General features: G+C 43.0%; 1 protein-coding gene across 1 annotated transcript in view; it reads left to right on the plus strand.

Annotated features, from left to right (window-relative positions):
• The window catches only part of LOC309568316 (uncharacterized protein), a 240,500-nt gene that overhangs the window by 186,363 nt on the left and 29,357 nt on the right, over window positions 1-24,780 (plus strand). Inside the window, exons 14-16 of the mRNA XM_082273980.1 lie at window positions 1,586-1,768; window positions 6,860-7,037; window positions 16,514-16,605. Coding sequence (XP_082130106.1) covers window positions 1,586-1,768; window positions 6,860-7,037; window positions 16,514-16,605 — 453 coding nt within the window. The remainder of the gene's footprint in view (window positions 1-1,585; window positions 1,769-6,859; window positions 7,038-16,513; window positions 16,606-24,780) is intronic.

A 24,780-nucleotide genomic window follows, 5' to 3' on the forward strand; every position in this document is an offset into this window, starting at 1 on the left:
TTTAGCCCTTATATGAATGGTCTGGTCCATAGACATCTGCACCCCCTGTAGCCCTAATATCAATGGTCTGGTCCACAGACATCTGCACCACCTGTAGCCCAAATTTGAATTGTCTGATCCATAGATATCTGCACCCCCAAAGCCCTGATATCAGTGGTCTGGTCAACAGACATCTACATCTCCTGTAGCCCTAATATAAATTGTCTGGTCTACAGACATCTGCACCCTATGTAGCCCTAATATCAATGGTCTGGTCCATAGACATCTGGGCCCCTGTAGCTCTAATATCAATGGTCTGGTCCATAGACATCTGCACCCCCTGTAGCCCTAAAATCAATGGTCTGGTCCATAGACATCTACGGCCCCTGTAGCTCTAATATCAATGGTCTGGTCCATAGACATCTGCACCCCCTGTAGCCCTAATATTAATGGTCTGGTCCACAGACATCTGCACCCCCTTTAGCCCTAATATCAATGGTCTGGTCCACAGACATCTGCACCCCCTGTAGCCCTAAAATCAATGGTCTGGTCTATAGACATCCGCACCCCCCTGTAGCTCTAATATCAATGGTCTTGTCCATAGACATCTGCACCCCCTGTAGCCCTAAAATCAATGGTCTGGTCCATAGACATCTGCGGCCCCTGTAGCTCTAATATCAATGGTCTGGTCCATAGACATCTGCACCCCCCTGTAGCCCTAATATCACTGGTCTGGTCCACAGACATCTGGACACCCTGTAGCCCTAAAATCAATGGTCTGGTCTATAGACATCTGCACCCCCTGTAGCTTTAATATCAATGGTCTGGTCCATAGACATCTGCACCCCCTGTAGCCCTAATATCACTGGTCTGGTCCACAGACATCTGGACACCCTGTAGCCCTAAAATCAATGGTCTGGTCTATAGACATCTGCACCCCCTGTAGCTTTAATATCAATGGTCTGGTCCATAGACATCTGAACCCCCTGTAGCTCTAATATCAACGGTCTGGTCTATAGACACCTGCACCCCCTGTAGCCCTAATATTAATGGTCTGGTCCACAGACATCTGCACCCCCTTTAGCCCTAATATCAATGGTCTGGTCCACAGACATCTGCACCCCATGTAGCCCCAATATCAATGGTCTGGTCCACAGACATCTGCACCCCATGTAGCCCTATTATCAATGGTCTGGTCCACAGACATCTGCACCCCATGTAGCCCTAAAATCAATGGTCTGGTCTATAGACATCCGCACCCCCCTGTAGCTCTAATATCAATGGTCTGGTCCATAGACATCTGTACCCAACTTTTTACAACTCAATGAAACACGAACATGGACTTCTGCTAACAAAAGGGAAGAAGCAGTTACACTAAGTTCACTAATACCAGTTGTCTTGTTCATAGACATCTGCACCCCCATAGCCCTAATATCAATGGTCTGGTCATCAGACATCTGCACCCACTGTAGCCCTTATAAGAATGGTCTGGTCCATAGACATCTGCACCACCTATGTTGAGATAGCATTTTATTCAAATTCCATTTTACAGAAAAAAAAAATCTATCTATATTGTTTATCTCCTGATATCTTGTCCTTATTTCAGCCACTTGAATTCTACAGAATGACATCCAACAGGCCTCTCATCATCCCCTGGCTGATTCAGAAGATCAATAGTCGGATGTACCCGGGAGTGGAATGGGTCAACAATGAAAAGACTCAATTCAGGATTCCCTGGAAGCATGCCCTAAGGCAGGACCTGTCTGAGGATGACATCAAAATTTTTGAGGTATAAATTTATATTTAGTATAATTTCTATTGTAGAATATTTAATTTTGTTGTGTAGTACCAGTTGGTAATTGGACAAATACCGGGGGATTTTTTGTCATAAGGACTGTTACTGCTCCTTCTGGTCCCTGACAATCCTCTACACAGCCCAGGGCTGGACAATTTACTTTGGAATTCAGGGGCCAGTTTGTTCAATCCGGGAGCCAGCAAGATTTTGTAAGGGCCAGCTACATTGACAACTACAAAAAACCACAAAAGTTGGGCGATAGCTGTAATTTTTAAGGAGCATTGGCTACCTGGTTCCTGGGATCTGTCCAGCCCTGACACAACCAAACCTGTTATGGTGGGGTTGTTCATGAATATATTGTGTAAAAAATCAACTTTACAGGTAGAATAAAGTGGATGTAAACCTGATTCATGGAATTTGACCTGGGCACATCTATCTGTAGTGTTTACTTATCGCTCTTCAAAGTCCTAAGTCCCATGGCTTTCTCCTGCTCTGTTCTTCTGTTACCAGCATGATAACTTCTGACAAGTTCTCCCAGTTATCCGAGATAAAATCAGGCTGAATTTAGTTTCAAGGTAGATGCTATAAATAGATTAGAAGAGAGCTTGTCTGTTCACAGCACAGCCCTTCATGTTTCTGCCTATGTGGAAGGGGGGGGGTGCCTTTCCTCCAATCAGCTGTTTCACAGTATAGTGCCAAACTTTCCTCCCACAGGTGAATAAGAAAAAGAAAATTCTAACAGGACCGACATTTTCTAAACAGTCTAGAAAGCAGATGACAGCACATATACAGTCAGGTCCATAAATATTGGGACATCGAAAAAATTCTAATCTTTTTGGCTCTATACACCACCACAATGGATTTGAAATGAAACAAATAAGATGTGCTTTAACTGCAGACTTTCAGCTTTAATTTGAAGGTATTTACATCCAAATCATGTGAAAGGTGTAGGAATTACAACAGTTTGTATATGTGCCTCCCACTTTTTAAGGGACCAAAAGTAATGGGACAATTGGCTGCTCAGCTGTTCCATGGCCAGGTGTGTGTTTTTCCCTCATTATCCCATTTACAAGGAGGAGATAAAAGGTCCAGAGTTAATTTCAAGTGTGCTATTTGCATTTGGAATCTGTTGCTGTCAACTCTCAATATGAGATCCAAAGAGCTGTCACTATCAGTGAAGCAAGCCTTCATTAGGCTGAAAAAAACAAAACAAACCCATCAGAGAGATAGCAAAAACATTAGGTGTGGCCAAATCAACTGTTTGGAACATCCTTAAAAAGAAAGAACGCACCGGGGAGCTCAGCAACACCAAAAGACCCGGAAGACTACGGAAAACAACTGTGGTGGATGGCCATATAATTCTTTCCCTGGTGAAGAAAACACCCTTCACAACAGTTGGCCAGATCAAGAACACTCTCCAGGAGGTAGGTGTATGTGTGTCAAAGTCAACAATTAAGAGAAGACTTCACCAGAGTGAATACAGAGGGTTCACCACAAGATGTAAACCATTGGTGAGCCTCAAAAACAGGAAGGCCAGATTAGAGTTTGCCAAACATCTAAAAAAGCCTTCACAGTTCTGGAACAACATCCTATGGACAGATGAGACCAAGATCAACTTGTACCAGAGTGATGGGAAGAGAAGAGTATGGAGAAGGAAAGGAACTACTCATGATCCAAAGCATACCACCTCATCAGTGAAGCATGGTGGTGGTAGTGTCATGGCGTGGGCATGTATGGCTGCCAATGGAACTGGTTCTCTTGTATTTATTGATGATGTGACTGCTGACAAAAGCAGCAGGATGAATTCTGAAGTGTTTCGGGCAATATTATCTGCTCATATTCAGCCAAATGCTTCAGAACTCAGTGGACGGTGCTTCACAGTGCAGATGGACAATGACCCGAAGCATACTGCGAAAGCAACCAAAGAGTTTTTTAAGGGAAAAAAGTGGAATGTTATGCAATGGCCAAGTCAATCACCTGACTCCGATTGAGCATGTATTTCACTTGCTGAAGACAAAACTGAAGGGAAAATGCCCCAAGAACAAGCAGGAACTGAAGACAGTTGCAGAAGAGGCCTGGTAAAGCATCACCAGTGATGAAACCCAGCGTCTGGTGATGTCTATGCATTCCAGACTTCAGGTTGTAATTGACTGCAAAGGATTTGCAACCAAGTATTAAAAAGTGAAAGTTTGATTTATGATTGTTAATCTGTCCTATTACTTTTGGTCCCTTAAAAAGTGGGAGGCACATATACAAACTGTTGTAATTCCTACACCATTCACCTGATTTTGATGTAAATGCCCTCAAATTAAAGCCGAAAGTCTGCAGTTAAAGAACACATTGTTTGTTTCATTTCAAATCCATTGTGGTGGTGTATAGAGCCAAAACTATTAGAATTGTGTCCATGTCCCAATATTTATGGACCTGACTGTACAAGTACAACTTATGTAGGAGGATTTGTTTAATCTTTGTATCATCTGAGGCTGTTCACTTCACTGGGTATATGTGAGGGTTTACATCAGGGGTAGGGAACCTCCGGCCCGTGGGCCGCATGCGGCCCGCACCATCCTTCTGTCCGGCCCGCACAAACGTTGCGATACCTCCCCCCCCCGTGCCGCTGTGTCAGGAGGAGCCGATGGCTCTGTTCTGACACTGTGAATCTCCGAAAAGGGTGGACCCGAGGCGCAGAGCAGTGCGCCTCGAGCCTGCCCATTTGTGTGACAATAGCGAATGAAAATTCGCTACTGTCTCACGGATCCTCCTCCTCCTTTGCCAATTGGCCGAGGAGGAGGCGGGACGCGGGACACGGGAGGACTCGAAGAGACGCAGGGACTGAAGAGAGGAAGCCGCCGTACAACAGGTAAGTCCAGTGCACTGGGGCTTGGCACGCTGTTCACTCTGCATTGTGGTCAATCACTCCGAAAGGGGGCACGCTGTGGGCACTCCGCATTGAAAGGGGGCACGCTGTGGGCACTCTGCATTGAAAGGGGGCACGCTGTGGGCACTCCGCATTGAAAGGGGGCACGCTGTTGGCACTCCGCATTGAAAGGGGGCATGCTGTGGGCACTCCGCATTGAAAGGGGGCACACTGTGGTCAATCACTCCGCACTGAAAGGGGGCACGCTCTGGGCACTCTGCATTGAAAGGGGGCACGCTGTTGGCACTCCGCATTGAAAGGGGGCACGCTGTGGGCACTCTGCATTGAAAGGGGGCACACTGTGGGCACTCCGCATTGAAAGGGGGCACGCTGTGGGCACTCCGCATTGAAATGGAGCACGCTGTGGTCAATCATTCCGCATTGAAAGGGGGCATGCTCTGGGCACTCCGCATTGAAAGGTGACATGCTGTGGGCACTCCGCATTGAAAGGGGGCATGCTCTGGGCACTCCGCATTGAAAGGTGACATGCTGTGGGCACTCCGCATTGAAAGGGGGCATGCTCTGGGCACTCCGCATTGAAAGGGGGCACACTGTGGTTAGTCTGCATTGAAAAGGGGCATGCTGTGGTCACTCTGCATTTAAAGGGGGGCACGCTGTGGTCACTCCGCATTGAAAGAGGGCACGCTGTGGTCACTCTGCATTGAAAGGGGGGCACGCTGTGGGCAGTCTGCATTGAAAGGGGGCACGCTGTGGTCACTCCGCATTAAAAGGGGACACGCTGTGGTCACTCTGCATTGAAAGGGGGCACGCTGTGGTCACTCTGCATTGAAAGGGGGCACGCTGTGGTCACTCCGCATTGAAAGGGGGCACGCTGTGGGCACTCTGCATTGAAAGGGGGCACGCTGTGGGCACTCTGCATTGAAAGGGGGCACGCTGTGGGCACTCCGCATTGAAAGGGGGCACGCTGTGGTCACTCCGCATTGAAAGGGGGCACGCTGTGGTCACTCCGCATTGAAAGAGGGCACGCTGTGGTCACTCCGCATTGAAAGGGGGCACGCTGTGGTCACTCCGCATTGAAAGGGGAGGGGACACGCTGTGGTCACTCTGCATTGAAAGGGGGCACGCTGTGGTCACTCTGCATTGAAAGGGGGCACGCTGTGGGCACTCCGCATTGAAAGGGGGCAGGCTGTGGGCACTTTGCATTGAAAGGGGGCACGCTGTGGTCACTCTGCATTGAAAGGGGGCATGCTGTGGTCAGTCTGCATTGAAAGGGGGCACGCTGTGGTCACTCTGCATTGAAAGGGGGGCACGCTGTTGTCAGTCTGCATTGAAAGGGGGCACACTATACCTTGATTACTGAAGGCCCCTTTCACACTTTTGTGACCTCAAAAGTCACGCAATTTTTTACAGCGTTTTTTGCCGCAAAGCAATGCCTATTACATTTATGCATACATTTTGTACGGCCCCCGAATGATGTTACAAAAATCCAAATGGCCCTTGGTAGAAAACGGTTCCCCACCCCTAGTTTACATCCACTTTAAATATCAAAAACTCACAAGTGATGTCATGACATCACTTCCGGAAGTTCCGGGTACTGGCACCACATTCAAAAAAATGACAGCATTCAAAACAGCCAAACTTGGCGTTTTGAATGCTTTTAAGTGCAGAGGAGGGATTTGGGGTCTTTTAGACCCCCAGATCCCTCCACAAGAGTACCTGCAAAGTAAAAAGAATAAAAAAAATATTGGCAGATATCGGCCGATACCGATACGCGATGACCAAAATATCGGTATCGTTATCAGCAATGAAAAAACGATATCGGTCGATCACTAACTATCACTACTGCTCTGTACATTACAGATGCTTTATTTTATGTTATATGGTTTAACCACAACTGTCATTGTACTTTGTATATCAATGAAAGACAAAAGAAGGTATTAGTAATTTGTAAGAGGGTATTTCTATGTATTTTAACTGTATATTTAACTGTTTGTATGCAGTTTCCCTTTAAGCTTCCTTTTTAGAAACCTTAAACTTTTCTATTATTTTACCTTTTATAGCAAGGGTTAAAAACTGCAATATGGTATATTTTATATCGCAGGCATGAAGCAAAATTTGAAAAAAAAAAGTAGTTCCTACAGATATTTTTACTGTAAAACAACTGTACTTTTATTATGCATATTAAACCTTGATAATGACATTTGTAGGACTGGGCTATTGATAGTCGCTGCTACGATCCACAAAGGCATAAACCAGACAGAGCAAGATGGAAGAGAAATTTTCGTTCAGCACTGAATCAGAAAGACAGCATTCGCATGGTTGCCGACTACAGCTCCGACTCCACTGATCCTCGCAAAGTGTTCGAGATCACAAGAGACATCGAGTGTAAGGACACATCATGGTTCTTATGTGTTTTTTTTATATATAGAGAAAGCTAATTAATCAATAACTCTAATATTCATAACTTTTAGCTAAAATCGCATAAATAAGACACCAAAACTGCAGTACTTTTTTAAAAAATGACAATTATGGGATGTTCAGGATGCCTGTAATAGTTAGGAGCAAAAGGTAATGCTTGAAATCTTGATTCTATTCTGAAGTCCTCTGCTTCTGCATGTTTGATACCTAGATAAGAAGAATCCCCCACGGCCCAATTGTTTCCTTTCATTGTTTGACACTCATGCAGTGTTGGCTCTCTGCTCCCACGGTTTTGGTTGGATGAGTCAGCGTCCCTCGCCCCCTACTGGCGGGTTCTGGTGAATCTATATGGTGAATCTATATGAAAGATTTTTTTCATGTTTGATACCTAAAGTGGAGCTCCACCCAAAAGGGGGAAGTTCCACTTTAACCACTTAAGCCCCAGCCCTATTTCGGACACTTTTTGTTCACGCGTTAAAACCAGTATTTTTTCCTAGAAAACTACTTAGAACCCCCAAACATTATATATATTTTTTTAGCAAAGACTCTGGAGAATAAAATGTCGGTCATTGCAATATTTTTTGTCACGCGGTATTTGCGCAGCGGTCTTTAAAGCGCCATTTTTTTGGAAAAATTTAGAAAAATCCCATTTCACTGCATTTAAAAAATACTAAACAGTAAAGTTAGCCCATTTTTTTTGTATATTGTGAAAGAACATGTCACGCTGAGTAAATAGATACCCAACATGTTACGGTTTAAAATTGCGCCTCCCCCGTGGGATGGCGACAAACTACGGTCAATAGAGATCTCAATCTGCGACGCTTTAAATTTATTTAACGGTTACCAGTTTAGAGTTAGAGTGTAGCTCTTTTTCTTTAATTATTGCTCACACTCTGGCGATCGCGGCGATACCTCACATGTGTGGTTTGAACAGCGATTTCATTTGCGGCTCGAATTCCGTATACGTTTTTTTTGTGCGTGAGCTAACGGTGACGGAGGCGGCTAAATTTTTTTTTTTTTCCCATTTATTTTATTTATTTTTTTAACTTTATTAAAGTTTTAAAAAAAAAAATAAAAATCTGATCACTTTTATTGCTGTCACAAGCAATGTAAACATCCCTTGTGACACCAATATGTAGTGACAGGTACACTTTATGGAGGGATCGAGGGTCTAAAAGACCCTAGACCCCTCCACTACACTTCCCTGTATGCAAAACGCCGAAAACGGCATTTTTGCATACAGCCGTTTTTCAAATTTGCCGCCTTTTGCAGCACAGTAACCCGGACATGACGTCATGGACGCCGCCTCCAGGTTACGTCATCGGAGACCCGATCAAAGCCGTTTCCGGCTTTGATCGGGACTCCATCCAGCCGGCGGACGGGAGCCCCGGTAACAGCCACGGAAGGCGGCGGGGGGGGGGGGGGGGGGACGAGCCGCATCGGTCGGTACCGACGGAAAGCCAACCGTCGGCTCTAAACCACAGTACCGGGATGATGCCTCTAGCTAGAGGCATCATCCCGGTACACTACCGCAAAGTTTACCGACGTACCCCTACGTCAGTATGCCGTAAGTTGTTAACTACCTCCCGACCACCCGCCGCAGTTTTACTGTGGCAGGGTGGCTTTCCTGCGCAAACCGGCGTAGACCTACGTCGGTTGCGCGGGAAGCTAGGGGGCGAGCGGGGAAGCCGATGCACGGATCAGGCAGCTCCGTGCCACCTGACACCCGCGATGGTTCTCCCTGAAATGATCACAGCGCTCATGTGATCCTTCTATATAGGATCACATGTCTCCATGGTCATTTCACATGCCACGCCCCCCCACAGTTAGAATCACTCCCCTAGGCTCACATTTAACCCATTGATCACCCATAGGGTTAACCCCTTCCCTGCCAGTGTCATTATTACAGTAACAGTGCATATTTTTAGCACTGATTACTGTAGTAATGTCACTGGTACCCCCAAAAGTGTAAAAAATGTCAGTTAGGGGTCCGATCTGTCTGCCGCAATGTCGCAGTCCCATAAAAAATCGCCGCCATTACTAGTAAAAAAAAAAAACAATAAAATCTTTCCCGTAGTTAGTAGATGCGATAACTTTTGCGCAAACCAATCAAAATACGCTTATTGCAATTTTTTTTTACCAAAAATATGTAGCAGAAAACAAGTACCCACACCCACTTCCGCTCCGATTGCCTAGGCCAGTGTTTCTCCACCCTTTTTCAGTCAAGGTACCCTTTAAAATTTCGCACAATCTTGAGGCACCCCATTCTAAAGTTTAAAAACGAAACTAATAGTTGTACATAAAGCAATAATATTAATATTAAAGAGGAAGAAGCCTCAGAGATTCATCATGGAGTGCCATATATTGAAAAATGACTTTTTTGTAGAAAAAGCGTGAGGCTTCTTCCTCTTTAATATTATATGTTTATTAGTCTAGAGGCCACCCTCATAATACTAATTTAATTCAATTCTTTATATGAGGGAGTTTTTCCTAAATAACGGCAGGATTTATTTATAGAAGGTTTATCCTTCCTTCCCACAATTGTTAGTGGTTGAGCTGGATCTTTTAATAGCATTGTACATAAAGCAGCAACAACCACACACGTAGGACGTCCGATGTTGGAGGAGATTATTCTTCCAAAGCAAAATACGTCTTTGCACACTGGTTCTGACTAGTATTCCAATGTTTCTCTTCTCTCTAAGTTTCTCTCCCTCACTCAGCCAATGTGATCCCAGAGCTGATGGAGAGGGGCAGGGGAGGGGCAAACAAGGATGCTGTCCAAATGCCCAACATCCTCCTTATCAAGCGATGATGTCATAAGTTGTTAGGACACTGGCGGCTGAAAGGTTGTAATGGTGCACAATGAAAACCTGTGGCTTTATGTAACTAATAGGCAGGCTTGATCTACCTTCTGGCTTGTATAACATTTTTGGGCAATTTCTAAGCATTTTGCCAAGGCACCCCTGAAGACACCTGAAGGCACCCTGGTTGAAAAAGGCTGACCTAGACGATTGGAAGTGACGGTTCTCCTCCTTCCCCTCCCCGCAGTCTTCTGGGACATGTGGCAGGTCCCAGAAGACTTCGGGACCATTCACAATGCACAGCGTGTCTCGCACATGCACAGTGGGCACCTGGTTGCGAAGCAGCAAGCTGTGACAGCCAGGTACCCACAGTTAAGATGTCGGCGCCAAAGACAGAAGATGACAGGTGAAACCGGCTTGGGTGAGCACATCGCTGGACAAGTGATTAGCTGTTTATTAAAAGTCAGCAGCTATTTTACAAAGGAGACTGGAGCTCCTCCTTTAACCACTTCTGGACCGGAAAGATTTGCCCCTTAATGACCAGGCCATTTTTTTGCGATTCGACACTGCGTTACTTTAATGAACAATTGCGCAGTCATGCGACGCCAAAATAAACCCAAATAAAATGTATGTCCTTTTTTTCCCCACAAATAGAGCTTTCTTTTGGTGGTATTTGATCACCTGTGCGATTATTATTTTATTTTTTTCTGAAAAAAAAAAAACAATATTTTTCACTTTCTACTATATGACATTCTCAAAAGAAAAAAATTTAAAATCAAAATTTTTTAACATTTTAGGCCAATTTGTTTTCTGCTACATATTTTTGTTAAAAAAAAAAATCGCAATAAGTGTATTTTGATTGGTTTGCACAAAAGTTATCTCGTCTACTAACTACGGGAAAGATTTATGTCAATCTGCAATTTTGTGTGGGACTGCGACATTGCGGCGGACAGATTTTGCCACCTGATGGAGATAAGTATCATAGGAATTTCTTATGATACTTAGCTCCATCCAGTGGCCAAATTTGGTATTTTTACAGTTCAAACGCCATAAAAAAATTAGAAGTGTTACATGTAACAGGAATGTGGTGATGCCAGTTTCATAAAAACCCAGGCTTCCCTGATTTGTGTTAGGCTACAGTGAGAAGCAGGCAGACATTATATCTGTTAGGGCCCATTTGCACTTCAATGTTCCATGTGTTAACACACTGCTTATTACATGTGCTGTGGTGCCAATTCACTTTGTAATGTACATACGTTGCAGCATGCCCCAAGGTGCCATAGTGCATGACGGTGCACTGCATTACATATATTGTTATAAGTTCAGTTTATAGGGGTCAGGGGCGTAACTACAGCGGTTGCAATTGCAACTGAGCCCCATGCTCCAGGGGGCCTCTGCGGCTCCCCTGTACACCTGGATAGGAGGGGCTGCGGGGGCAGCATGTAGAGAAATCACTGTCCTCCTTTTTCCTTCTGTAGCTGCAGGAAGAAAAATGGAGGAGATTGGTTCCTCTGTATGCTGCCCCTGCCACTCCTCCAGTTCACTTGTGTTCGGATTTCTCTGGGCCCCTGTGTGCTCCCCTGGCCCCCCCTCCCCCCCTTACTGTGCTCCCTTCCCTCTCCTACCGGCTGCTGCAGGGGGTGTGTCACAATAGAGAACCAGGAAGGGGTCGGTAAATATGTAATTTACCAGCTCCTTCCTTTTCTGAATGGACAGAGTCATAGTCAGTGACATTGTAAAAAAATAAAATTATTAAAAAATAATGCAATTAAAATACCAAAAAATAAAAACTACTGACACCAGTGGGTGAACTTCCAGGATCACAAAGGTCACACTTGCGACCGGGACCTGGCATTCCACCACCGTGGGGAGGCCCCAAGATGGCAGGAAGGGAGCCCAGTGCAGAACTTGTGAAAGGGTCCTGCAAAGAGAGTAAAGGGCCCCAGGATCAGTGGGAAGAGCCCCAGACTTATAGGGAAGGGCCCCGGCCAGGGGTCCAGGGGCCCTTCATGGTTTCTTGCACCGGGGCCCTGAAGGTTCTAGTTACGCCTCTGATAGGGGTGTTTTGGTACGTTAGCAGCTCATTGTTTGAATGTAAGTCACGCTACATGCAACAAAAATGTAAATGGGCCCTTAGGGGTTTGGGAATCCATGAGCTGGTGATTTTCCTATCATCAGCTGTCTCATAGCCATGAAGCCAAATCATACACAATTCTATTTAGAGATTTCAACAACAAGTTCATGCAGATCATTATTTCAGACTGAATACTCCCATCACATATTCCTGGCCATCCTTTCTTGCATGCCTGGGAAGCCTCATATAGTTACTGTGCTTTGTCATGTCAATTTTTTCTTCAGTTTGCACAATAATTCAAGAGCACCTGTACTAAAAGAAATATATCACCGGCCACTTTATTAGGTACAACTGTTCAATTGCTTGGTAATACAAATTGCTAATCAGCCAATCACATGGCAGCAACTAAATGCATTTAGGCATCTAGACATGGTGAAGATGACTTGCTAAATTTCAAACCAAGCATCAGAATGGGGAACAAAGGGGATTTAAGTGATTTTGAATGTGGCATGGTTGTTGTTGCCAGACGGGCTGGTCTGAGTATTTCATAAACTGCTGCTCTAGTCTACTGGGATTTTCACCCACAACCATCTCTACGGTTTACAGAGCATGTTCTGAAAAAGAAAAAAAAGATCTAGTAAGCGGAAGTTGTGTGGACAAAAATGCCTTGTTGATGTCAGAGGAGAATGGGCAAACTGAGGGGGATTAAGGGGGGATATGATCAACATGTATAAATACATAAGGGGTCCATATACAGTGCCTTGCGAAAGTATTCGGCCCCCTTGAACTTTTCGACCTTTTGCCACATTTCAGGCCTCAAACAAAAAGATATAAAACTGTAATTTTTGTGAAAAATCAACAACAAGTGGGACACAATCATGAAGTGGAACAAAATTTATTGGATATTTCAAACTTTTTTAACAAATAAAAAACAAAAAAATTGGGCGTGCAAAATTATTCAGCCCCCTTAAGTTAATACTTTGTAGCGCCACCTTTTGCTGCGATTACAGCTGTAAGTCGCTTGGGGTATGTCTCTATCAGTTTTACACATCGAGAGACTGAAATTTTTGCCCATTCTTTCTTGCAAAACAGCTCGAGCTCAGCGAGGTTGGATGGAGAGCGTTTATGAAGAGCAGTTTTCAGTTCTTTCCACAGATTCTCGATTGGCTTCAAGTCTGGACTTAGACTTGGCCATTCTAACACCTGGATATGTTTATTTGTGAACCATTCCATTGTAGATTTTGCTTTATGTTTTGGATCATTGTCTTGTTGGAAGACAAATCTCCGTCCCAGTCTCAGGTCTTTTGCAGACTCCATCAGGTTTTCTTCCAGAATGGTCCTGTATTTGGCTCCATCCATCTTCCCATTAATTTTAACCATCTTCCCTGTCCCTGCTGAAGAAAAGCAGGCCCAAACCATGATGCTGCTACCACCATGTTTGACAGTGGGGATGGTGTGTTCAGGGTGATGAGCTGTGTTGCTTTTACGCAAAACATAACGTTTTGCATTGTTGCCAAAAAGTTCGATTTTGGTTTCATCTGACCAGAGCACCTTCTTCCACATGTTTGGTGTGTCTCCCAGGTGGCTTGTGGCAAACTTTAAACAACACTTTTTATGGATATCTTTAAGAAATGGCTTTCTTCTTGCCACTCTTCCATAAAGGCCAGATTTGTGCAGTATACGACTGATTGTTGTCCTATGGACAGAGTCTCCCACCTCAGCTGTAGATCTCTGCAGTTCATCCAGAGTGATCATGGGCCTCTTGGCTGCATCTCTAATCAGTCTTCTCCTTGTATGAGCTGAAAGTTTAGAGGGACGGCCAGGTCTTCCTAGATTTGCAGTGGTCTGATACTCCTTCCATTTCAATATTATCGCTTGCACAGTGCTCCTTGGGATGTTTAAAGCTTGGGAAATCTTTTTGTATCCAAATCCGGCTTTAAACTTCTCCACAACAGTATCTCGGACCTGCCTGGTATGTTCCTTGTTCTTCACGATGCTCTCTGTGCTTTAAACGGACCTCTGAGACTATCACAGTGCAGGTGCATTTATACGGAGACTTGATTACACACAGGTGGATTCTATTTATCATCATTAGTCATTTAGGTCAACATTGGATCATTCAGAGATCCTCACTGAACTTCTGGAGAGAGTTTGCTGCACTGAAAGTAAAGGGGCTGAATAATTTTGCACGCCCAATTTTTCAGTTTTTTATTTGTTAACAAAGTTTAAAATATCCAATAAATTTCATTCCACTTCATGATTGTGTCCCACTTGTTGTTGATTCTTCACAAAAAATTACAGTTTTATATCTTTATGTTTGAAGCCTGAAATGTGGCAAAAGGTCCCAAAGTTCAAGGGGGCCGAATACTTTCGCAAGGCACTGTAGTGAACCTGTTGTGGAGTTATTCACTGTAGGGTCATCACAGAGGACAAGGGGGTACTCTTTACGTCTAGAGGAAAAGAGATTTGATCTCCAAATACAGAAAGGTTTCTTCACAGTAAGAGCTGTGAAAATGAGGAATAGACTCCCTCCAGAGGTGTTTCTGGCCAGCTTAGTAGATTGCTTTTAAAAGGGTCTGAATGTTTTCCTAGGTGTACATAATATAACTGTAATATAACTGGGTACTAATATTCCAGGGAATATCCGATTGCCTCTAGAAGGATTAGGAAGGAATTTTTTCCCCTGCTGTAGCAAATTTGATCATGCTTTGTTGGGGTTTTCACCTTCCTCTGGATCAACTGTGGGTATAGGATTGTATGGTTGTGTTTTCTTTTTTGTTTTTTTATTGGTTGAGCTAGATGAACTTGTGTCTTTTTCCAACCTGACTAACTATGTAACTATAAGATGATCGCAAGGCAACAGTAACTCAAATAAGCACTCATTACAACCAAGGTATGCAGAATACCATCTCAGAACGCACAACACATTGAATCTTGATGGAGATGGGCTACAACAGCAGAAGACCTCACCGGGTGCCACTCCTGTCAGCTAAGAACAGGAAACTGAAGCTATAATTCACACAGGATCACCCAAATCATACAATAGAAGATTGGAAAAATGTTGCCTGGTCTGATAAATCTCGATTTCAGCTGAAACATTCAGATGGTAAGATCAGAATTTGGCGTAAACAACATGAAAGCATGGATCCATCCTGCCTTGCGTCAACGGCTCAGGCAGGTGGTGGTGGTGGTGTAATGGTGTGGGAGGATATTTTCTTGGCACAGTTTTGCCCCTTAGTACCAATTGAGCATCATTTAAATGCTACAGCCTACCCGAGTATTGTTGCTTGCCATTTCCATCCTTATATGACTACAGTATATCCACCTTCTGATGGCTCCTTCCACCAGGATAATGCACCATGTCACAAAGCTCCAATCATCTCACCACTGGTTTCTTGAACATGACAATGAGTTCACTGAACTCCAATGGCCTCCACACTCACCAGATCTCAATCCAATAGAGCACCTTTCGGATGTGGTGAAATGGGCAAGTGCGTGATGCTATCCTAACAATATGGACCAAAATCTCTTAGGAATGTTTTCAACACCTCGGTAAATCTATGCCAGGAAGAATTGTGGCAGTTCTGAAAGCAAAAGGGGGGTCCAACCCGGTACTAACAAGGTGCACCTAATAAAGCGACTGGTGTGTGTACATTCAATTTATTCATTTTATTGCAGGTATTTGTATAGCTCTGACAATTTATGCAGCACCTTGTAGTTGCTGCCATTGCTGACCTTATTCTAAAAATGCTAGCTGCCTGGCAGCCTCTGGCTTCAATCATTTCTGAATCACTAAGTAAAAACATACCGATTTAAAGTGGAGTAAAACCTCCTGAACTGCAAGCAGGTTTTTTTCTTGGTCAGTGCTGGAAGTTTTTTGGATCAGAAGGACAGCTAGATAAAATAGCATTTTTAGAAAGAAGGCATCAGTGGCAGCCTCTGCCTGCATGCTGGTGAATGAGAATTCTCAGTGATGCCTACTGCAGCCAGAAAGTCTTAAGGTTGTCATACACTACTAGATTTTGTTTGTTTAGTCCTGCAGGTTGAACGGAAAAAAAAATCTAACAGATTCCTTCATCCATGCTATACAACACGGATGGACACAGATCCCCATGCTGGGCTATTGTATTCTGTAGACCTCCGCAGTTGGCTGTCAGAATACCCTGCTGTTTGGCTGACAATGTTCTGTCTGGCTTCTTTGATCTTCTATTTCAGGGATCCTAAAACTACGGCCCTCCAGCTGTTGCGGAACTACATGTCCCATGAGGCATTGCAAAACTCTGACATTCACAGACATGACTAGGCATGATGGGAATTGTAGTTCCTGAACAACTGGAGGGCCATAGTTTGAAGACCCCTGTTCTATTTGAAGGTTGTCACACAGGAAATGGGTGACAGGGCCACCCATTATGATTTTCCATGTAGAACGGTGTCTGGACAGTTTTATTCTACATTAGTGAGATTTCCTAACCTGTGAACCTCTGCTAATGATAGCTACTTACCACTTAAAAACATACCTACTCAGTTTGTGTTCTCTTTATGACCAATTTTTTTTTCACTACTTACAGTTGTACCGGGTGAGCAGTGTGCCGCAATGGGTGGCCAGACAGCTTTTCAACAGTTGGGTTCCTGTAGCTATCAGGCTGGTGACACAATGGAGGTGAGTTTTTCTACATTTACCCTGAGCTAAATTCTGAAGTCTATAATCAGTAATGGACAGCAAAGAGCCCATGCATGAGATTAATTGTTGGGCCACTAAATCAACTACTGCCCAAGTACAAACACTTTTTACTAGATAAATACAAAAAATGTGCTGCGCCAGACGTGCACCAATAAACATAAATGATGTTAATATAATCAATATCTGAAGTCCATACAAGCTGTGATTGTGCTCAAAATCCAATAAATGTGCATTAGTGTCCAAGTGTCCAAATCAGAAATGCAATCTGGTGAAAAGTGCACACCAATCTGTGAAATCCCTCCACCTGCTAGATTGGCCTCTCACCTCCAAACAAGACCCAGACGGGCCAGCAAAAGCATATACTGAGGATATCAGACTCCTGGAAAGACACTCCAGCCTCTCAGCTCCGGAGGTCTCAAGACACGGGACATGTACAGGGCACTTCACCGTGCCTGCTGTTATGGCAATAGTAATAGCGTGTGTCACTCGAGAGATGTTCGGCGTCGGTCACGCAAGCTCCGCCCCCCTATACGCGTTACGACGAGCGTATGGCTCCAACGTCTTCCTCGGTAGGGGTGGCTTGTGCGTTCCAAGCCTCTCTTTAAATAAGTATGCCTAGAGGTGGATTGGTTAGTGGACCTCTGCTCCTCCCATTGTTCCTAGCACTACACTGGACACCAGAACCGAAGATACAGGCACTTCCTCTTCGGTGTCACTGGTTAATAATGCTAATGGGGCAGTTTTATTTGATTAGCGGTGCAATGCACATATATTAATCAACTCGGAGATCGCGTGTCATCGCCCACATCTCTCTAGTGCTATATATAATTTAAAACATAATATAACAATGCCAAATATTAAAATACATATATTTATATAAAAACATCTAAAATATATATATCACGCTACAATCATAAAATATTAAATACTCATAAAATGTGCATAAAATTACAAGAACAATATAATAAAATATGTTAATATGTAAAAATATCCTAAAATTCATTCTTAATAAAACAAAAAGCCTCAGATATCTAAAATACATGATGGAGTATCATTTATTGCTAATGAAGCAGTTAAGGTCGAAATCCTTATTTAGACCTCTGGGTGCCAAAACTTTGGCCTCATAGACCCAGAAGGATTCCCTCCTGCTCAACTGGCGGATGTAATTTCCTCCTCTCCAATGAGGTTGAACATGCTCTATCCCCCAAAATTTCAGGGAATTGGGGTTCCTATCGTGAAATTCCCTGAAATGTTTTGATACATGATGTGAGACTTCCCCCTTTTTGATGTTGGTTATGTGTTCCCCTATTCTCACATTGAGGGGTCTGGAGGTGCGGCCCACATATTGGAGTCCGCACCCACATTCCATCATGTAGACAACTCCAACAGTGGTACATGTTACCAAGTCTTTGATCTGGTATTGCTTGCCTGTACTTTTGCATATGAACGACTTCCTTTTCTTGACATTGTTCCTCGCCGATCGGCAAGCCCTACACTTGCCACATGCGTGAAAACCTGACAGGAACTGGAAGACCATATTTTTCCTGGGTTTAGGAGGGTTTATTACTCCCGGTGCCAGCCTGTCCTTCAAGATGGGCACTCTTCTGTAAATGAAGCCAGGTTTCTCCGAGAGATGGGGTCCTAGGATTCTGTCTTGTTTTAAAATATCCCAGTGTTTGGTGATGATACGTTCAACCTGTCTATGTTGGACGTTAAAATCAAACACCAATTTAAAATTATTACTGTTACTCTCCTTAGGTGGGGCCATTTTATTCTTTAGAAGCTCTGTTCTATCTAGTGACGATACTTGTCTTAAATCCAAATTCACTTTTTTCATATCATACCCTTTAGCCTGAAATCTGTCTACCAATATTTTGGACTGTGTCGTATAATCCTCCTCCTTTGAGCAATTCCTCCTGATTCGGATAAGCTGTCCCCTCGGGATATTGAAAAGCCAATTTCTATGGTGGCAGCTATCGATAGGCAGGTAGGAGTTGCGGTCAGTAGGCTTAAAAAAGTTCCTTGTGTGTATTTGACCTTCTTTTATAAAAATCTCTAGATCTAGGAACTGTATTCTTTCCTTACTTTCAGTCCATGATAGTAAAATATTCCTATTATTGAACGTATCATCACCAAACACTGGGATATTTTAAAACAAGACAGAATCCTAGGACCCCATCTCCCGGAGAAACCTGGCTTCATTTACAGAAGAGTGCCCATCTTGAAGGACAGGCTGGCACCGGGAGTAATAAACCCTCCTAAACCCAGGAAAAATACGGTCTTCCAGTTCCTGTCAGGTTTTCACGCATGTGGCAAGTGTAGGGCTTGCCGATCGGCGAGGAACAATGTCAAGAAAAGGAAGTCGTTCATATGCAAAAGTACAGGCAAGCAATACCAGATCAAAGACTTGGTAACATGTACCACTGTTGGAGTTGTCTACATGATGGAATGTGGGTGCGGACTCCAATATGTGGGCCGCACCTCCAGACCCCTCAATGTGAGAATAGGGGAACACATAACCAACATCAAAAAGGGGGAAGTCTCACATAATGTATCAAAACATTTCAGGGAATTTCACGATAGGAACCCCAATTCCCTGAAATTTTGGGGGATAGAGCATGTTCAACCTCATTGGAGAGGAGGAAATTACATCCGCCAGTTGAGCAGGAGGGAATCCTTCTGGGTCTATGAGGCCAAAGTTTTGGCACCCAGAGGTCTAAATAAGGATTTCGACCTTAACTGCTTCATTAGCAATAAATGATACTCCATCATGTATTTTAGATATCTGAGGCTTTTTGTTTTATTAAGAATGAATTTTAGGATATTTTTACATATTAACATATTTTATTATATTGTTCTTGTAATTTTATGCACATTTTATGAGTATTTAATATTTTATGATTGTAGCGTGATATATATATTTTAGATGTTTTTATATAAATATATGTATTTTAATATTTGGCATTGTTATATTATGTTTTAAATTATATATAGCACTAGAGAGATGTGGGCGATGACACGCGATCTCCGAGTTGATTAATATATGTGCATTGCACCGCTAATCGAATAAAACTGCCCCATTAGCATTATTAACCAGTGACACCGAAGAGGAAGTGCCTGTATCTTCGGTTCTGGTGTCCAGTGTAGTGCTAGGAACAATGGGAGGAGCAGAGGTCCACTAACCAATCCACCTCTAGGCATACTTATTTAAAGAGAGGCTTGGCACGCACAAGCCACCCCTACCGAGGAAGACGTTGGAGCCATACGCTTGTCGTAACGCGTATAGGGGGGCGGAGCTTGCGTGACCGACGCCGAACATCTCTCGAGTGACACACGCTATTACTATTGCCATAACAGCAGGCACGGTGAAGTGCCCTGTACATGTCCCGTGTCTTGAGACCTCCGGAGGTGAGAGGCTGGAGTGTCTTTCCAGGAGTCTGATATCCTCAGTATATGCTTTTGCTGGCCCGTCTGGGTCCTTTTTGGAGGTGAGAGGCCAATCTAGCAGGTGGAGGGATTTCACAGATTGGTGTGCACTTTTCACCAGATTGCATTTCTGATTTGGACACTAATGCACATTTATTGGATTTTGAGCACAATCACAGCTTGTATGGACTTCAGATATTGATTATATTAACATCATTTATGTTTATTGGTGCACGTCTGGCGCAGCACATTTTTTGTATTTATTTCGATTTATTGTGGGATGTGAACACGATTGGTGTTTGCTGCCGGCTATATTTGTTTTATGCACAGTGATATTCAAGCACTTTTTCAGTACATTATTCACGCACAGTGTTTTTACCTATTTTGAGTGTTATATCACATATTTGGTTTTGCGCTGATAGTTTTTTTTTGTTATAATTACTTTTTACTAGATGACTGGATGGAGATTAATAGATAGATGGATAGATTTGATGGATTACATAGATTAGATTACATGGATGGCTGGATGCAGGGCCGGGACAAGGGGTGGTCAGGACGGACAGCTGCCCTGGGTGTAATGGTTTATTGAAGGCATGTGGGCACCTAAGACCTACGACCCTAAGCCTAAGAGAAGGGAGGGGTGCAGTTTGGCATCTTTGCCCTGGGCGCTGGATGGTCTTCTCCCGGCACTGGCTGGACGGTTGGATTATTTAGATTCGATGGATAGATACATGATCTAGATTAGATTGAATGGATGGATAGATTACATAGAGTACATTGGATGGATGGATTACATAGATTAAAAAGGATGGTTGGACTACATAGTTCAGACTGCTGTATGGATTAAATTGATTAAATTGGATGAATAGATGGAAGTATTACATAGATTAGATTGGATAGATGGATTACATAGATTAGATTGAATGGAAGTATTACATAGATTAGATTGGATGAATGGATGGATTACATAGATTAAATTGGATAGATGGATGGATTACATAGATTCAATTGGATGAATTGCATAGATTAGATGGGATGGATGGATGGATTACTTAGATTGGATGGATGGATTACATTGATTAGATTGGTTTGGATAGATGGATTACATAGTTTAGATGGATGGATTACATAGAGTAGATTGGATGGATGGGTTACATAGAATAGAATGGATGGATGGATTACATAGATCAGAATGGATAGATAGATAAATTAATTATATAGATTAGATTAGATGGATGGATTACATAGAGTTGATTGGATGAATGGGTTACATAGATTAGATTGGATGGATGGAAGAGTTACATAGATTAAATAGGATTAATAGATGGATGAATTGCAATGATTAAATGGGATGTATAGATGGATGGATTACTTAGATTGAATGGATGAATTATATTGATTAGATTGGTTGGGATAGATGGTTTTTATAGTTTAGATTGGATAGATGGATGGATTATATACAGTATCTCCCAAAACACCCCTCACATTCTTGTACATTTTGTAAATAGACGTCTATTTCACAAAGACAACCTCTGCGTATGACGCTGAGCACGTGCACTCAACTTCTTTGGTCGACCATGGCGAGGCCTGTCCTGAGTGGAACCTGTCCTGGTAAACCGCTGTATGGTCTTGGCCGCCGTGCTGCAGCTCAGTTTCAGGGTCTTGGCAATCTTCTTATAGCCTAGGCCATCTTTATGTAGAGCAACAATTCTTTTCTTCAGATCCTCAGAGAGTTCTTTGCCATGAGTTGCCATGTTGAACTTCCATTGACCAGTATGAGAGTTGGAGCAATAACACCAAATTTAACACACCTGCTCCCCATTCACACCTGAGACTATGTAACACTAGTGAGTCACATGACACAGGGGAGGGAAAATTACTAATTGATCCCAATTTCAACATCTTTTACTTTGGCGGTGTATTTACTTTTGTTGCCAGCAGTTTAGACATTAATGGCTGTGTGTTGAGTTATTTTGAGTGGACAGCTAATTTACACTGTTAGGGTCCTTTCACACGGCCGCTCCGTGTGAAAGGTCCGCTGCGGGACTTTTTTTTTTCCACGGAGCGGATGACATTTCTGTAATCCGCTCCGTGTGCCCGCATATCATCCTATCCGTTTGCGGATGATATGCGGACATAATGTAAGTATATGGCACTGCGGATGTCAGCGGATGACACCGCTGACATCCGATTTTCCTTCCTTTCCGTTTTTTACACGGAAGAAAAAATGGGGTTCTGTTCCATTCGAAAAAACGGAACAGAACTGAAAGGAGGAAAATCGGATGTCAGCGGATGGTATTCCGCTGACATCCGCAGTGCCATTCACTTACATTATGTCCGCAAATCATCCGCAAACGGATGGGATGATTTGCGGACACACGGAGCGGCCATGTGAAAGGACCCTTATACAAGCTGTACATTCACTACTTTACATTGTAGCAAAGTGTCATTTCTTCAGTGTTGTCACATGAAAAGATATAATAATAATAACATATTTACAAAAATGTGAGGGTTGTACTCACTTTTGTGAGATACTGTAGATTAGATGGATGGATTACATAGAGTAGATTGAATGGATGGATGGAAGGGTTACATATATTAGAATGGATGGATGGATGGATTACATAGCTCAGAATGGATAGATAGATCAATTCATTGTATAGATTAGATTAGATGGATGGATTACATAGAGTAGATTGGATGGATGGATGGAAGGGTTACATAGATTAGAATGGATGGATGGGTTACATAGATTAGAATGGATGGATGGATTATATAGCTCTGAATGGATAGATACATTAATTATATGGATAAGATTAGATAATTGGATTACATAGAGTAGATTGGATGGATGGGTGGATGGAAGGGTTACATAGATTAGAATGGATTGATTGATTACATAGCTCTGAATGGATAGATAGATAGATAAATTAATTATATAGATTAGATTAGATGGATGGATTACATAAAATAGATTGGATGGATGAGTTACATAAATTAGATAAATTGAATGGATGGATGGATTACATAGATTAAATTGGATTGGTTGCATAGATTAGATTGATTGAATGGATGGATTACATAGATTAGAATGGATTGATGGATTACATAGATTACATGAAATGGATGGAATACATAGATTAGATTGGATGGATGGATTGCATAGATTAGATTTGTGGATGGATGGATGGGAGAGCAGCTGGGTTACCATGAAGAATGCCTCCCATGCGTGGTGCTGTGGTTACAGCATTTCTATAGACCACAAGACCTGTGTGTACCCCAGGGGTTACCATAGGCAGGTTCAGGTGAGGCTTCTTTCTGCTATCATAAGTACTTCATATCAGTATATTAATAATCTGTATATAAAACAGACCTGGGGAAGTATTAAGTTATTAAAGCAGAAAAGATGGCATGAAAAACATTTGTATACTATTGGGTGGGGAGGTGGGGGAAGCCACTAGTAAATATAATTTATATACAATTGTCATGGCGTACTTGAAAAATAGTGAACTGCAGCATAAGGCTTGTAGTAAATAACTTTATCAAGGGATATACAAACGAAAAACAAAGCAAATAGGCAGCATACAGAATAACAATGTGTAAAAAAATGTAAATGTGTAAATCAAACCAAATAGAATAATAGTATGTATCCTTGTGTGCAATTTCAATATTAAATATGTCCACCAATGTGTATCCCAGGGTACTGGGGGTCCAATCCCCCCCCCCCACCCTGGACTGGAGCTCATGTCATCAGACTGATCATCTATTTATGCTGCAGTAACCATTATGGCAGTAACAATACTGGTATGTAAACAAACTCACAGCCGCTAGAGCAGCCAACTGTTTGTTTAAGCTTTTTATTTACATTTATTCAGTTGCTTAAAAACTTAAGTGGGGTACACAGTATGAGAAAATTGGGCGAACGATTGTCCGATTTTCCTCGTTGTTTCACAGCAAATCAGAACCGATGAAAGAATTTTCTTAAGAAAATTCTCGTACGAAAAAAGGCTTTTGTTGTTTATTGTTTCTGGTCATGCGCAGTCATTCATTTCTGATTTTTCTTTTACAAAAATCGTATGAAAACGGTACACATTTAACGAAAATCGTTATTTTTTTCCCGTACGAGAAAAATTTTGGAGTTTGTCCTTTCGAGACTTTTCGTACGAAAATTCTGAATCGTCTACAGAAAGTTCTGTACACACTATACAAAAATCGTACGAAAATTCTTTGAATGAAAATGTTTGCCCGATTTTCTTATAGTGTGTACGAGCCTTTAGGGCCCCTTTCACACAGGCTTTCCGATAAGGTCCACCCCTCAGTCTTTTCAGGCGGACCTGATCCGATGCTCAATGTACCTTTATGGAGCAGCGGATGTCAGAGGTGACATCTCCGATCCGATCCTGTCCGTGAAATCCGGACGGATGGAAACCTTATTTTCCATCCGTCTGGAGCATTGGATCGGATAAAAACGGACAGGCGGTCTGTTTTCATCCGATCTCCCATAGAGGAGAGCGGGGACCTGACAGGTCTGTCTCTGCAAAGTAAGCAGAGACAGAGCTGTCATCCACCTGCTCAGTGGGGATCGGCGGATTGATCCCCACTGAGCAAAACGGAGTCCTCCGGGTGGAAAGCCCATTTTGAAAGGACCCCTACATCTAATCAAAATGCCACCCACCCTGCACCCGACACCCCTCTTCCTGTGCCATGGGTCCTGAGATTACCTGTCCG

The sequence above is a fragment of the Pelophylax lessonae genome (assembly GCF_965119305.1).
Source record: "Pelophylax lessonae genome assembly, chromosome: 12".
In the NCBI taxonomy this organism is placed as follows: Eukaryota; Metazoa; Chordata; class Amphibia; order Anura; family Ranidae; genus Pelophylax; species Pelophylax lessonae.